Below are 15,296 nucleotides of genomic sequence, written 5' to 3'. Positions count from 1 at the left end.
TTTCGGCACAGAAACCGGCAGCAGGCGGGACTGGCCCGAGGGCTGTAGCTGCTGATCCCAGGAGCAGGCCGCCTTGGAAAGGAAGGAAACCCTTTCTGCAAGCACGGGGGACGGCTGACGAGAGACCCGTGTGGCAGATGTCTAGGAGCTGCTCATGTTCCGTATTTCACGAGACGTCTCCTTCCTAAACGGGGTCAGGCTGGCTGCCCAGTTGGACAAAGGTTCTCACGAGCAGGTGGCCAGCCCTACCAGGCAGTCCGACGACAGTCCATTTGGGCATTTGGAGTTGGGATCAACTCACTGGAAGTGGGCTTGAAACCAGCGTCTCTGCCTAAAAATCCCACTGCCGTTGGGTGGATTTTGACTCACCGCGACCTTATGGGACAGGGTAGAGCTGCCTCTGCCGGTTTCTAACACAACCAATCTTTACCGGAGTTGAAAGCCTCCTCTTTCCTTCTTTGAGCAGCGATTCAAACCCACTGGCCTTGCTGAGAAGCCGTGGTGGCGTAGCGCTGATGCCCAGGCTGTTCACAAGGAGGTCAGCGGTCTGCGACGCCAGCTGCTCCACAGTGAACAGACAGCCCTTTGACTCTGTGAAGAGTTAGTCTCGGGACCCCCTGGGGGCAGTTCTGCCCTGTCCTACAGGACGCTGTGGGTCAGCACTGACTCGGCCACGAGGGAGGACAGACGAGGCTGACTGCCATCATGATGTAGTGTCGCAATCAGGTTGGATGGGAGCAGGTCTGCTGCAGTTCGGCCTAACTCGCTGAACGTGTTCCATTCACACAAACCCACTGCCAGCGGGTCAACCCGCCTGCCCAGAGGGCTTTCTGTGGCTGTTTGGTCAGAAGTAGATGGCCAGGCCTTTCTTCTGCTGCCCCGGCGGACTCCAACCTCTAACCTGTGGCTCAGTAGCCAAGCGTGTGGACCTTCGCACCATCGAGGGCTTCTGAGAACCAGACCTGATGACCATGAGGGCTCAAGGGAGGTGGCCAGAGTGGGTGGTTTGAGGTGGGTCCGCCCCCACCCTCCTGCCCGCTGCAGTCGTGGTGGGAGCCCGCCGCCGTCCTACCTTTGCTGCACCACCTCCAGGTCCTCCAGGCGCTCGGGCAGGGCCAGCCCGTTAAGCCACTGCTCCTTCTCCTCCACCCAGAGCCCGCAGGCCCCGGCCTCGCTGAGCATGGTGTAGAGTGCCAGGGCGGCCTCCAGGGCCCGTGCCCGCTCCCCGGCCCGGGCCTGCAGCTCCTCATACTGCCGCTCCAGGGTGGGCACCCGGCCCTGCACCTCCGGGGCATGGCTCAGGGTGGGAGGTAAGGCTGCAGCCTGCTCCCGCAGGGCATCCAGGGTGGGCCGGTGGCCTCGGATCTCCTCCTCCAGGGCCCGGTGCTGCCTGGCCAGGGCCTGAGTGGAGAACTCGTCGTGCCCCAGCTCGGGGCTGGACACCAGGCGCAGCGCGTCCACCAGCCAGGCCTCCATGTCGTTGGCGTCGGCCTGGAACTGGTAGAGGCTGGCGGCCTGGGCCAGCCGCTGGGCCCGTTCCTCCGCCAGGGCCTCTAGCCGCTCCCACTGCGCTTGGAGCTCTGCTGCGCGGGCAGCTGCCTGCCCGGCCCCGGGGTGGCCCTCGGCCACGAGCTGCTGGCCTTGTTCCAGCGTGAGCTTCAGGGGACCCAGGCGGCCACTCATCTCATCCCGCAGGGCTGTGTGCTTGTTGAGCAGGCGCAGGACGCCGGTCAGGTCTCGGCCCGTGTCGGCAGAGGCCAGGAGGTGCTGCTGCTCCCGCACCCAGGCCTCGGTCTCGCCCACCTCCCAGAGGAAGCGCCAGAGGCGCCGGGACTCCTCCAGCCGGGCGCGCCGGGCCGCTGCCAGCTCGCACAGCGCCTCATAGCTCTGCTCCAGGGCGGCCACCCGCTCTGACACCAGCTGAGGGTCACATGGCTTGTATTCTGAAAAGACCACACCCGGGCTGGAGCGCTGCCCCGAGCGCCTCGCTGTCCCCCCAGCCTCCACTCTCATTAGGGAACCCCTTCCACCTCCACCTCCCCATCTAGATGCATCACCCCCCTCAGGTCACCCTCCAGGGACGCTCACCTTTCTCCGGGTCGCAGAAGCGCAGCGCTGAGGCACTGACAGCCCGCACACGCTCGGCCTGCACGGCAATGTCGGCTTCCACCAGCTCGTGCAGCTGCAGCAGGTCCTCGACCCCGGCCAGGTGCTTGCCCAGGTCCTGTGACTGCAGCCGGCCCTGCGGGACACGTGGCCAAGCCGTCACACCGGTGTGCTGACCTCACTCCAAGTTGCTGGGTGGCTCTGGGTGCACCCATCTGCTCCTGCTGCGTCTGTCTCTGTCCGGGAACCACGGCCTCCCTGTCCTCACATCCCTTCCCTGGGAACGGTTTTCTTCCTAAACCCTCTTCCTGGACCCTCGGAGGTGACCCCAGAAGTGACCTTCCAAAAATGTTAAGTCATAATGGCCTCCATTTTCAAAGCCTCCTGAAGTCAGCCAGTGGGTCCTGCTTGGATGGGAACTGAACTCAGTCCGGCCTCTGAGGAGCCAAGGAAACTGAATGCTGCCCCTTCTCTCACCGCTCCCCCACCCAACCTTGCCACACGCCTCTGCCCACCGGCTGGCCACACTTGGACAATCCTAGGCTTTCTGCCTAACTGCTCCTCCCTTCTGTAACGCTTTCTCTTTGCCTGCCCCGCCCCTCGGTGTGATGCTGCCGGCCATTCCTGGTCTCGGTGTAAACCACGTCCTCTCGAGAGGTGCTCTCAGACCACCCCGTCACGTGGCCATGCCCCGGATCTGAGCCTTTGTCACCACTGGTGTCTCGTGTATTGACAAGCCCTCAGCGGTCTCCCAAGAGCCCCGGTGGCACTGAGATGAAGCGCTTGGCTGCTCTTCAGAACCACCAACCGCTCTGAGGGGGAAGCTATGGCCTATGTCAGTGGCCAGTGAGACGGCAGCCCTGGGTCCCACAGCGTTGCTATGGGCTGGAGCGGACCTGGGCCCCTGGGTTAGAGCCCCACGAGGCTCCCGTGTGGTGCAGGGGGGAAGCCCGCACTGGGCAGCCAACGGAAAAGCTGGTCCTTTGAACCCAGTAGCTGCCCCGAGGCAGAGCGGGGTGGTGTCTGCTTTGTGAAAACCACAGCCTTAGAAACCCTACGGGACAGTGCAACTCTGTCCTGTGCGGTCTCCCGGGGCAGGATGGACTGATGGCAGTGGGCTTAAGTCTCCTTTCACTAGAACGCACACCGTCGGGGCCCCCATGCCCCCCGCCCGCCCTGTGCCCGCGCCCCGTACCCTCATCTCCTCTGTCCAGTCCATCAGGTACAGCAGGTCCTGAAGCACCTTCTGCAGTTCCAGGTTGACGAGCAGCCGGCCGCGCCGGGCGGCCACCATCTGCCGCAGGAAGTCCCAGAGGCGCGCCACGTTGTGCTGCCGCGCCGCGATGCGCTTGATGTCGTGGTAGTGCTCGGCGGCCAGCTCCGCGGCCACGGCGTCCACCGCCTGCACCCGGCCGCTGTAGGCCACGATGTCCGTCTCGATGGCCTCGTGCTTCCGTACCGCGGCCTCCACCGCCGCCAGCTCCAGCCCAAAGTTGTCCTGGGGCAGCGGCAGGGAGGACAAGCTTGGGGACTGAGGGATGGCAGCTGTGCGCACCCTGTTGGTCCCCAGAGAGCACCTGCTGCAGGTGCCCCTTGGGGTCCTGTTCTCTCTTCTCTGGCCCCGCCAGGCCACCCTAGGGGTCTCAATAACCCCTCTTCCTGCTCAGCCTCAGGGCCCTGGATTTCACCATCTCCAGATTCCTTATCTTGGTGTATGTGTGTCTCACTGCATGGACCCCACCCGGTGGGGCTCTGTCTCCCAGGGTCCCTTCCAGTTTCTCCCGCCCACCTGGCCACCCCTCAGTCCCCGCCCCGTACCTGGGACACGAGGCGCTGGTTCTCACTGAGCCAGGTCTCACGCATGGCCGCCTTCCGGTCGAAGCGAGCAGCCAGCTGCTCCAGCTTCTCCTGGCGGATCAGCTCCGTGCGCAGGGCCAGCTCCCGCTCATGCTCCGCCTTCTCGAGCCGCTCCCAGGCCTGCGGGGTAGGGACAGGCCAGGGCTCAGGGAGGGCCCGGTGGGGGCTGGGCCTGCGTGGCAAAGCTGCCCCACACAGAAACTCGGTCGAGTGGGTCTGGGGAATGTAGTTGGGCAGACTCCTGAGACCCCAGGGGTGGTGCCGTGAGGGCCAGGAAGCCATGCATGACTACGGGGCGTGTTTACGGACAAGCACAGGGAGGGCACATGGAAGTCCTTTAGGGTGTGATGCTGGCAGCCTGGCGGGCGACTCCAATTTTCCTTTTTTGTCTTAGGATGTGTGACAATAACTGGGAAACTTTGGGGTCTCTCTCCAATCGGGGACGCGTTGAGCAAGGTGTGGGATGGTGTCACAGGAGTGCTCTCCTCCCCTCGGCTGGAGATTCCCAGCCACCACCCCTCACTGCAGCCAAAGAGGCCTGCAGTGTTGCCCAGTGCTACACAGGCTTCTGGACGGAGAGAGACCAGGCAGAAAGGCCTGGTGCCCACTTCCAAAGCCCAGTCAATGAAACTGTGTGGCAAGAGATGGGAAGCTGGAGCGGGGCAGGGCTGGGCATTGTTTTGTTTGGTCGCTGTGAATGGTGTGTGTGGGTGGCTACGTGACAGCCATTGGCACCCACAAGAAGCGTGGCGAGGGGGGGAGGACGGAAGGCAGGGGGCAGTGGCGATCGAGTTTGGGCGGTGGGGGCGGGCAGACCTTGTTGATGTCGGAGATGAGCCGACCCTCGCGGGGCGTGTACACCTTCTGGTTGTTGGCCCGCAGCTTGCTCTGGATGGTGAAGAGGAGCACTTCCAGGTTCCCTTTCTCCGTGAACCTGAGGGAGGAGGCCAGGCCGGTGCCAGAGTCAAGGGCCCCTTTCCCAACCCGAGTTGCTTCTCAGAGAAGCGATTCACGCCCTGGTCAAACCAGGGAGAAAACACTGTACAACCCCCAGACCACGTGACGGTCACCAGACCCAAAACCCACAGAAGCGGCTGCGGCGCTCCTTCTGTGGAAGCACATTTCTTTGTCTTTCAAGCCCCCGGGGATCCAATCACACCCACATGGGGCCCCTGTGGGTGCCCGCATACCAATCCCACCGCTCTCCACGGTCACTCCCTTCGCCCCCACTTTTCAGAAAACTGAGGCGCCTCGAGGTTCAAACTGTGCCCAAGGGTTGCAATTGCTGCCAGGCAGAGCCAGGACACGAATGCAGGGACCTACTTGGGTGGCTTCTCCACGGTGCGGTAGGAGTTGAAGGATTGCAGTTGATTCTGGACGCCGCTCAGAGAGTTGGCCAACTGCCGGTCATTGAGGGTCATGATGGTTTGCTCAATCCACTGCAGCAGCTCTGAAGCCAGAGACTCGTACTTCTCCACCAGCCGCTCCGCCTCCAGTGCGTGGTCCAGCACCTGCCGGACAGGGCCACTGAGAAAGCTGGCTCCTGTGCTTAGCCCCACCTGCTCCCCAGTAAGCTCAAAGGGAAGCTCCTTGGGCCAACCGCCTCCGGGAGGAGAGTACCTTGCCGATTCGCTTCCCTTCCACGGCTAGGGCCTTCATCTTGGAGAAATAGTGGTAGTACGTGGCCACATAGGTGATGATGGATTTCTCATCCGGCTGGTCCACATTCACGTCTGGGGAGAGGACCCCCCTCAGATTAGAAGCCTGCTCCCCCTGGAGGTGCACCTGCAGCAGGGTCCACTTACCCCAACCTGCGTCCCAGGGCCTCATCACAGCTGAACAACTGTTACATCAGCCAGACGAAAAGGCTAGGGAGAAGCCCCTCGCTAGGCAGGGGAAGGGCTCGCTGGGCAGCACATAAACCCAGACGCCCAGGAAACCAGGGCTCGCGGGGAGACCAGGGCCAGTAGTGTGGGGAAGCAAGGCAAGGTTCCCATTCCCTCTTGAGTGTGAACTGTGGGCTTCCAGGCCGGAGAGCTGCCTGAGAGGCTAACAGATTCAGAGTCCTCAGAGGCAGGGGCTGAGCTAAACCTGTGGAACCTGTGAGCCCAGACCTCTCAGGTCTCCGCCAGGGCGCTGTTCCCAATCTCAACCTAGAAGCCAGCTGTGGGCCCAAGGACTCAATGACACCTTCGGGCTTGACATCCCTGGACGCTCTTCATTATGAGGCACTGGGCTGCTGACCGCAAGGTCAGCAGTTTTAAACCATTGCCTCCTCCTCGGGAGAAGAGACAGCGCTTCCCCTCCCATAAAGAGTTGCAGTCTCAGAAACCACAGGTGGGGCAAGTCTACTCTGCCTGCGGGGTTGTTATGGGTCAGAAGCGTTCCTGGGCGATAACCGCAGATTCCAAAGGGCTACTGGGAGGCCTGCAGGGGTTAGGGTGGGGCCAGGTGCCAAATCGGAGCCCATTGGCAGGGCCGGTGGACCAGGAGGCCTTATCTGAAAGGTCACGGAGCCTAAGTCCACACCCCCTGGAGACCAGGTCGCGGCTCTCCATGTTTTAGAGACAGAAACAGCCACGGAGAGGTCAGGCGGCTGCCCTTGGCCACACAGGTCCGCTCCCTGTCCCACGGCCTCTTCCGAGTTTCATAGCGGTTCTACCTTCCGATCATTTCAAATCGGTGGAGTTTAGGGTCTTCACAGGTAGTGTAACCACCTCCACTGCCTGATTCCAGAGTCTTTCAGCATTCCAAAGGGAAGCTCTGTGCCCATCAGCAGTCAGTCCTGCCCCCTGGCCACCACTCATCTGTGTACTGCTCTATGCGACCCCTCCCCAAAACAAACAAACAAACCCAAACCTACGACTGTCTCGGTGATTCCGACTCACGGCAACCCTACGGGACAGAGTAGAACTCCCTCTGGGCTTCCAAGACTGTCCGTCTCACAGAGGCCAAGGGCCCCACAGAGCAACTAGGTGCTGAGTCAACAACCCCACTCTACCCAGCTCGGCCCCCACCTTCCGGGTCCAGCAGCTTGGTGAGCCCCAGCTCCTTCTCGGCCAGGTTGAAAGCATTTTGCAGGTTGTAGTGGGCGTTGCACTTCTTCAGGGACTCGAAATCCAGCAGGTCTGGCCTGCCGGGAGGAGAGAAGGGACCCCGAGCATGTGGTATCCTCCAGGGGACAGGACGTTCACCCCCCCCCCGCCTTCTTTCCCTTCCCAAGTGCCCCCCCACCCCACATCCTGGTGTCTCCGGAGGCCCTTGCGGAGCCTGCCTTCTCACCTGTGTTTGTGAACAATGGCATTGAAGGCCAGCCCGTCTCTCCAGCTGGTAGTGAAGTTGTGCACGTTCACGTTGGGATACCTACGCACAGGAGGCAGGTCTGAGCAGAGAGCTGAGCAAGGGTGGGGGGGGGTCTGGTGGCTCAGTGCTCAAGCACCGGTCCTCAACCTCCCTTATGCCGTGACCCTTTCATACATTCCCTCCTGTGGTGGCGACCCCCGCAACCGTAAAATTATTTCCATTGCCACTTCATCACCGCCATTTTGCTAGTGTGATGAATCAGGCAACCTTCGCAAAAGGGTCATTCGACCCCGGAAGGGGTCTCGACCATCGGAAGGCAGACCCATCATGGGAGGACACAGAGCAAAGGGCAGCATTTGGTCCCGTGGAGGGTGGGGGCCGTGAGGCTGACGCTGAGGACAGCAGACAGCAGGCCCTGCCCAGTGGCTTGAGAAGCCCTTCCTGGAGCTGCTGAAAGGCTGACAGTTCAAACCCACTCAGCACTTATGGCGATATCACAGCTCATTTTTAAAGGTGATTTAACCATGGTGGGGGGGGGGAGTGATGTTCCAAAATTGATTGTCGTAATGAGAGTACAATTCTTGATAAAATTGAACGACTGAATTGTATGATATGTGGATCAGGTGCTGTGGTAGTTAGATGATCTGTTGTCAATTAGAGAGGAGCAGAGTGAAGGGGTAGAGGTTAGCCTGTCAATCAGGTCACTGCAGATGACCTTATTTAGAGGCGCTAAGGAATTAAATAGCTGGCTGGAGGCAGGGCGTGGACTCACTCCCAGATGGACGCTCTGCTGGACAAGACACATGGAGCTACGCTGATAGAGCCTGTGCCCTGGAGCTGGAGGAGCCACGTGGAGACCCACGCCAGCACCGAGATGCTTCTACCGCCACTGCATCCACAAGACTTCCCACCCACTGGCCTGTGACCTTCCTGCACTCGGCATTATTGCATGAGTCTAAAGAGGAATTTATGGACTAGTATTCCACATATGGGCTAATATTGGACTTATGGCCTTGATCTGGACTGGGCTGGGATGTTTTCTCAATATTCAATTGCTCCTGTAGATAAAACTTTCTTATACAAATATGCGTGTTTATGAGTTTGTTTCTCTAGTCTACCTGGACTAACACAGGTGCCAATTAAAATGTAACAAACAAATAAACAAAAAGATTACAGCCAAGGAAATCCAGAAGGCCCCATGACCCTGCCGTATGGGGTTGTGTTGAGTCAGGATAGGCCAGTGGTGACAGACTCAAGGCTGGTTGCCAGCAGCGGCTCCTGGTCAGGCTGTCCCTCCTCACCACCCACCCCTGGGCCTCACCCCGCGGTCTTCATCTGGCACCACAGCAGCAGGGCATCCTTGGCAGACTTCTTCTCCTTATTGTCTTCTGTTTCCACACTGATGTCTTGGATCTAAGGGAGGAAGGCAGGCCGGCCGGCCCTCACTCTTGGGGCAGGTGCTCCTGGCAGAACCAGGCACCTAATGGTACCAGAGACTCAAGGCCAGTGTCCGGGTAGAACCTACCCAGAGACTCTGAGAGAGAAAGCTCTGGATGACCATGCTTTTGAGAAGACTGCTGAGAGACTCAGCGGGGCAGCTCTACTCTGTCACGGGGTCGCTGTGTGTCGGAATCGACTCAATGGCACCTAAGAGCAGTTCCTGGGTGAGGCAGGCAGTTGACACACGTGGCGACTAACTGGAAAACAGTCGTCAGGTTTGAGCCCACCCCACAGGACCTCAGAAGAAAGGCCTGGTGATCTGATGAGATGGTTATTGAAAACTAGGCGGGCACGGTTCTAGTGCGGCCCAGAGTGTCCCCAGGTGCCCTCGGGGGGTAAGGAGGAGTTGGATACCTGCTCTCTTGGGGGGGAGGGGAATCAGTGCAGTTCAGAAGTTGGTGTCATGGTTACGTGTTGGGCCATGATCCACAAGGTCAGCGGATTGAAACCACCTCGGGAGAAGACGGGGCTTTCTGCTCCAGTAAAGAGTCAGTCTTGGAAACCCACCAGGGCTGTTCTACCCTGCCCTACAGGGTCGCTACGAGTTGGTATCGATTCACGGGTATGAGTTTTTGAGAAGTAGAGTCCAAGGCAGAGAGGGGCAAGGGAGGGCAGGCCCCCTGATGCGGTCCTTCTCGAGTTCTCTTTGTGGGGAAGCAGTTTTCAGAAGCCCCACGGCGGCGAGCTGCCCCATGGTACACGCTCGCCCACAGCTCAGGCCACAGGGCAGTGGGGCCTTGAGGCCAGCCACAACTCAGCGGGCCCCTCCACCCGCTCAGGAAGGCAAGTCCACTGATCTTGCCCCTCCGCCCACTGGCCCGTTGCAGCAAGGGCAGCCATGAGAATGGCTTTTGGAGGTTCCTGACCAGTGGTTCCCAACCTTCCTAAGGCCGCGACCCTTTCATACAGTTCCTCAGGTGGTGGTGACCACCCCGCAACCATAAAATTATTTTCATTGCTACTTCATCATTGTCATTTTGCTATTACTATGAATCAGACAACCCCTGTGAAAGGATTATTCGACACTCCCCCCAAAAGGGTCTCGACCCACAGGTTGAGAACCGCTGCCCTAGACCTAGCTAAGGTGACACAGGAAAGGGCATCATGGAGGGTCAGTGGAAAAGAGGAAGCCCCTTGACCAGGTGGATGGACACGGTGGCTGCAACACTGGGCTCAGGCACCGCGTTGACGGTGCGGCTGGCACAGGCCTGGGCAGAGTTTTGTTCTGCAGTGTGTGGGGTCGTGCTCAGTCAGAGCCGACGTGGCAGCAGCTGACCACCACAGCGTGGTGGCTGGAGTCCAGCGTGGGAGGGCCTCGCTCTGAGCACCACCACCGCTCTCGCGTACCTGGAACCGGAGGATGATGGTCCAGACCAGGCCAAGGGTGAGGCGGTGGTTCCCGTCCACGATGTCGTGGGAGCCCATGTTCTCCAGGTGCACCCGCTGCTCCTTCAGGAACTGCAGCGCCTTGTCCACGTTCTCCAGGCAGTGGATGCGCATGCGCCCCTTGGTGGGCTTGGGCTGTGGACACAGGGGACATGGAACCATGGGCCACCCCCTCCCCTTCCTCGACAGGCTCCACGTGGGGAACCCGGGACACGGTCCCCAGGGCGGTGCAGCCCAGGGGCAGGGAGTCAACGCTGAGGGTCCAGGGACAGCTTGGGGCAGATTAAGATTCCCAAGAGAATTAACTGCACCAGGAGTGGGTGGGAAAAAGAAATGCTTTCAATGGGGCCACTGTTCTTGTCCCCGAGAAGCCACCCTCCTGGCTAATCCTGGCAGCAAAGCCGCTCAGAGGAAGCCACCCTCCGCGGGGAAGGAAACACTGCTCTTCCCTGGGCTCTCCATGGGCGACTACCTGCCCCCGCCTCCCCTCCTTCTCAGCCGCCCCTGTTGGGGAGCGGGGATGACGGGGACAGGGGTGGGGCCTCGATGGCAGCTCACCAGCGTCTCTCCCGAGAGCACCTCCAGAAGCCTGAGAAGGTTGCGTCCATCCCGGAGGTCGCTGTACAGGTCCCCCACGCGGCAGGTCACCCGGGCCAGGTGCGAGTTCACCCACTTGGTGAAGGTTTTCTTCTGCACGGCTTCACGTTCATCTGTGGTGGCAGCCTGGGGTCACACCTGTCCTTCCAGGCCAGTGTCCCCCTCCCTCCCACACACATCTCTTCCACACGCCAGCCCACGGTGGAACTGCCCCCAAGTCAGGAGCAGAAGTGGCGGGATGGGGGAGCTGACGGCAGGATGGGAGGCACAAGGGGACGATGCTGATGGCAAGGGATGCTGGGAAATGGACATCAGAAGGTAGAGGAATGTGGGAGACAAGCTCTGAGGATGTTGGGTGAGACGATGGGGGCAGTGGGATGCTGAGAAAGGGTTCTGGGGCTGGAATGGGGCTGGCCAGGGCTCAATGTCCTCACCTGTAAAATAGACACACAACGCTTTCAAATTTACCCAGTTGCTGTGCTGACCAGATGAGGTGATGAAGTTTGGGGGGGGGGGAGAGACATGGCAGGGTGCCCCACTCATGGCCTGGCACAAAGAAGCTCCCTGGGGACTGAGCAAGTGAACGTCCAGCAAAGATCGAGAGTGGTCCAGGACTGGCCTTTCGGTGGTGGCCAGGGGGCGAGGTTTGGGATTGTAATTACAGCAGTGGGCCTTCCACCTGCTCATTAGAGGGACTGGGCATTATAGAGGCTACCAGCCTCCAGGGGTGGCTTAGAGACGCTCCTGAAGTCCAAACCAAAGCCCCAATCCTCCCCTCGATTCCCACCCACGGTGACCCTATAAACCCGCCCCGGGTCTCCAAGGTTGGAATCCTTACAGAAGCAGACTGCCTCACCTGCAGTGTGGTTAGTGGGTTCAAACTGTTGACCTTCCTGTCAGCAGCTGGGTGCTTAACCAGCAGGGCACGTACACACACACACACACACACACACACACACACGGTTGTCATCACATCAGTTTCAACTCAGAGAGATCCTTGTGCTAGAATTGCCCCATGTGGTTCCCGAGGCTGTGAACCTTTGTGGAAGGGGACTGCCTCAGCTTCTCCTTCCTGGAGCACATGGGAGGCTCCGACTGCTCATCTTTTGGTGCGCAGCAGAGTGCTCTAACTGCTGCACCATCAGGCCCCAGAAGTTCTCTACAGTCAAAGAAATCAAACCCACTGTCATCAAGTCAATTCCAGCTCAGAGCCTTCGACGATCCACACAAACAAAGACACTTCTAAGGAGCCCTGGTGGTGCAGTGCTTAAGTGCTCGGCTGCCAGAGAAGAGGCTGACGATTTGCCACCACCCCACCCCACCGCTGACTCTGCAGCAGGAAGGCCCAGGTGGCCTGCTCCCAGGAAGATGACAACCTGGGGACACCTCAGGGGTGGTCCTCTGAGTCCCGCCAGGGCCGCTAGGAGTCAAAGTCGACTCTTGGGCACTCAGATCCGCCACTCTCCTTTCTGGGGTTAATGCGAACGGCTGCCAGGAGATCCAGGCCTGAGATACAGACTGTCCAAGACACAGGCACAGGCTAAGAAGAAAAACAGGATCTTGAAAGTTGGCAACTGGGAATATATAGAACTCAGGAAACAGGGAGGTTAAAAAAACAAACAAAAAGCAACCTGGCAGTGAGGTGCCAGCCTCGGACAAGGTGAGAGCACAGCGCTCCGCTGGCTGTGCGGCCTGCAGCGTGCCACTGCTGAGGGGCAGTAGCACAACCCGCAGAGATGTCCTCTACAGATGTGATGACCCCTCGGACAGAGGGAGGGAAGAGGCTCAGGTGGCCCGCAGCTGCATAGTCACCAGAGGTGCAGGTCAGTGCAAGGTCAGAGCCAAGAGGCCCAGGGCCCCAAGAAGCTTCTCTCTGCCACCAGCGCCACACAAACCTAACAGACTCATCCTTAATCTCACATTCCTGTGCACCTCGCCCATGGCGCAGGGAGCCACACCCAGGCCCAGCCCGTCGCTGAGCCCCCTGTGGGTCCTAATGTCTGCTTGGGGTGGCCTGGCACTCTGGCACACCGATGGAACCCGAGTGAGCGCCTTTGGGAGGCCTTTCAAGGTCTCCAGGCCCCAGCCTGGGTTTCCCTGGATCACTAGCCACTCCAGGATGCAGCGAGCATTGTGGGCAGGGCCATCTTGGCACACAGGTAGGATAAAAGGCAAAGATGTGGAAGTAGTGGCAGCTAGGGGGGCAATGGACAACAGCCAACCACCAGAGACTAAAATGCAGCTTCGCAAGGAGTTTACAACCCCATAAAACACAGCGACTCCCAGAAACACACACCAGCACCAGTGCCAGTGTAAACATGCCGGCTCGGATTTCCACTGGGACGATTTGCACACCAACTCCCCTTGACATTCTCCCCACTTCCACACACATGGCCGCCTCCCATTGTCAGGCACTCACTCCGAAGTCCAGGAAATTCACCCGCTCCTCCCCACTCTCCTTTTCCCGGGCTTCTCAAAGGCGCTCCATCTCCCAACGCCCTAGGAAATGCCTTCCTCTGCAGAAGGCCTCCGCTTCGCCAAGGCAGGGCTCATTATTTCGGGGCTCAGGGCACCAGTACGCAGCTGCGCTCTCACTCTTGCTCCCGGCTCCCACTGGCCCTCTTCCAATTCCTGCGCGTCCCCATCCATGTGCTTTCGGACTCCTGGCGCCGCCGCTGCCCAGCTCGTCCGTGCGCGGGGCTCCCGCGGGGCTGGGACGCGCGCTCAGGGCGGCCGCTCCGCCCGCCGGTGCCCGGTGCCCTGCGCTCCCCGGCCGGGACTCACCTTGCAGCTGTTTGAAGCGTCCTTCCAGCACGCTGGCGTACTGAGCCGGGTTGATGAAGGCGGCTGGCGAGAGCAGGAGCCCCCCGGGGTTCTGCGCGCCTTCCAGAGCCTCGTAGTAAAACTCACCGGCCCCGTTCAGGCCGTGGCCGTGCGGCCGGGCCAGCCCGTTGCCGTTCATGGTGCCGCCGCCTGCTACAGAGCCGCGAGCCCCGAGTCCATTCTCGCCCCCGCCGGGAGGGACCAGCAGGGCGCGCGGGCACCCCGGAGCTTCTGCGGGGATCCGGGAAGGCGGGGGTCCCGCGTGGCGGCGGGCACTCCGAGGATGGCAGGTCCGCGGTGCGGCGAGAAGTGTCCGGGGATGCCAGAACTCCGGAGTCCGGACGCGTCCGGGCGCACCTGGCGGACCGAGGCTGCTCCCGACAAACAGGTTGGACGGTGGCGGCCTGGGGGCGGGGCGGCCGCGGGGCAGGGCCGGGCCGCGGGGGCGGGGGCGCAGGCAGCGCCTTCCAACCTGCCCGGCAGGCCCCGCGGCCTGGGAACGCGGGGAGCCGGCGCAGGGGTCCCCGCCGCCCCTGCCTGCTGAGCGCGTCGGGGGCGGCCCCTCCGCGGGACCCCGCGGGGCCCTCTGCAGGGGCTCCACGGCCCGGGCGGGCTTTGCAGCCCAGCTCACGAAGTGGAGCAAGAGAAGCCTGGAAACATGGATCCTGGAGGAGGCCAAGCCGGCGCACGTCTGGGCATTACCTCATCGGGCCGCCCAGAAGCCTGAGAAATAGGTATGGCTTGGTCAGAGGAGCCCCGCTGGCGCCAACAGTTAAGCGCTAGGCTGAGACCCCAAAGAATCAGAGAAGCTGCGCTCCAGAAAGACGCGGCCGTCTTCAGCTCTATAGGTCACCCAGGGTCAACTGGACCGCCCCTCGCACGGTCATCTCCACTGAAACATCACCGCCCTCAATGTGAGGTCGGCTGGCTTGCTTCTAGATGGCCTTCCTAGCCACCAACTCGCAAAGGAGCTGCTGGAACTATGCAAATAAGGTGCTCATGGCCCACCATGGGGATTGGGCAACTCTGATAATATGCAAATGAGGTGTCTGGCAACCCTTGTGGAGGTGAGACCATGCAAATAAGGTATCTGGAACCCGGACAAAGGGATTGGTTAGTTTTGCCATCTGCTGAACTTCAAAGAACCAATCCCAGAGCAGAGGGGCCCTCCTCATAGCCTGGAAAGAAGATTTAAGAGTGCAACACTTCTTTTGGACCCAGGGTTACCATGTTACAGTCTCTTAGACTCAGGAGACACGGAGAAGACCTGTAACAGCAGCGTGTGCGCAAGAGTAGCGGTGGCAGACACAAGAGAAGCAGGAGATTGGTGCAAGATGACCAAGTGGGATGGCTGGCCAATGGAGTAAGGTGGTTACAGGGAGTGTTCCGAACGATGGAGTGAGAGAGCTGAGCACCTTTGGGCAGGGGCTTCTGGTGGAGTGGGGCACCTTCTGGGACTTGTTGGAGCTTGCTGCTCCAGGGAGCTAGAGTCCCCACCCACCCACCCCTCCCCCCCTGAGCACTTTTTGGCAGAGCTAGAGAGCTTTGAAACATTTGCTGGAAAAGAGGAGAGGCTACACCAAAGGGACTGAGAGGCTAAAGGCCAGAAAGAAGCCTGCCTGCAGCATGACTGCAAAAAGGCTCTCCTAATTGAAGAACTGTATCCTGAGTCATTCCTAACCCTTAACTATATATAACCTGTTACTTTCTTAGTAAGCCCTACA

General features: G+C 60.3%; 1 protein-coding gene across 3 annotated transcripts in view; it reads right to left on the bottom strand.

Moving 5' to 3' along the window:
• Window positions 1-15,296, bottom strand: part of SPTBN2 (spectrin beta, non-erythrocytic 2) — a 51,466-nt gene that overhangs the window by 18,684 nt on the left and 17,486 nt on the right. For 2 of the 3 annotated variants that reach the window (XM_075545312.1, XM_075545313.1), the window contains exons 3-14: window positions 10,711-10,862; window positions 10,114-10,287; window positions 8,588-8,679; window positions 7,246-7,326; window positions 6,981-7,096; window positions 5,584-5,696; window positions 5,287-5,474; window positions 4,780-4,897; window positions 3,925-4,083; window positions 3,302-3,604; window positions 2,089-2,242; window positions 1,073-1,943 (exon numbers count right to left, since the gene is read on the bottom strand). In XM_075545312.1, the coding sequence (XP_075401427.1) occupies window positions 1,073-1,943; window positions 2,089-2,242; window positions 3,302-3,604; window positions 3,925-4,083; window positions 4,780-4,897; window positions 5,287-5,474; window positions 5,584-5,696; window positions 6,981-7,096; window positions 7,246-7,326; window positions 8,588-8,679; window positions 10,114-10,287; window positions 10,711-10,862 (2,521 nt within the window). Of the gene's footprint in view, window positions 1-1,072; window positions 1,944-2,088; window positions 2,243-3,301; window positions 3,605-3,924; window positions 4,084-4,779; window positions 4,898-5,286; window positions 5,475-5,583; window positions 5,697-6,980; window positions 7,097-7,245; window positions 7,327-8,587; window positions 8,680-10,113; window positions 10,288-10,710; window positions 10,863-13,533; window positions 14,296-15,296 lie in introns of all 3 variants that reach the window. The other variant, XM_075545311.1, reaches the window with a different exon arrangement.

The sequence above is a fragment of the Tenrec ecaudatus genome, chromosome 4 (assembly GCF_050624435.1).
Source record: "Tenrec ecaudatus isolate mTenEca1 chromosome 4, mTenEca1.hap1, whole genome shotgun sequence".
In the NCBI taxonomy this organism is placed as follows: Eukaryota; Metazoa; Chordata; class Mammalia; order Afrosoricida; family Tenrecidae; genus Tenrec; species Tenrec ecaudatus.
This window is presented reverse-complemented; position numbering and strand designations above follow the sequence as displayed.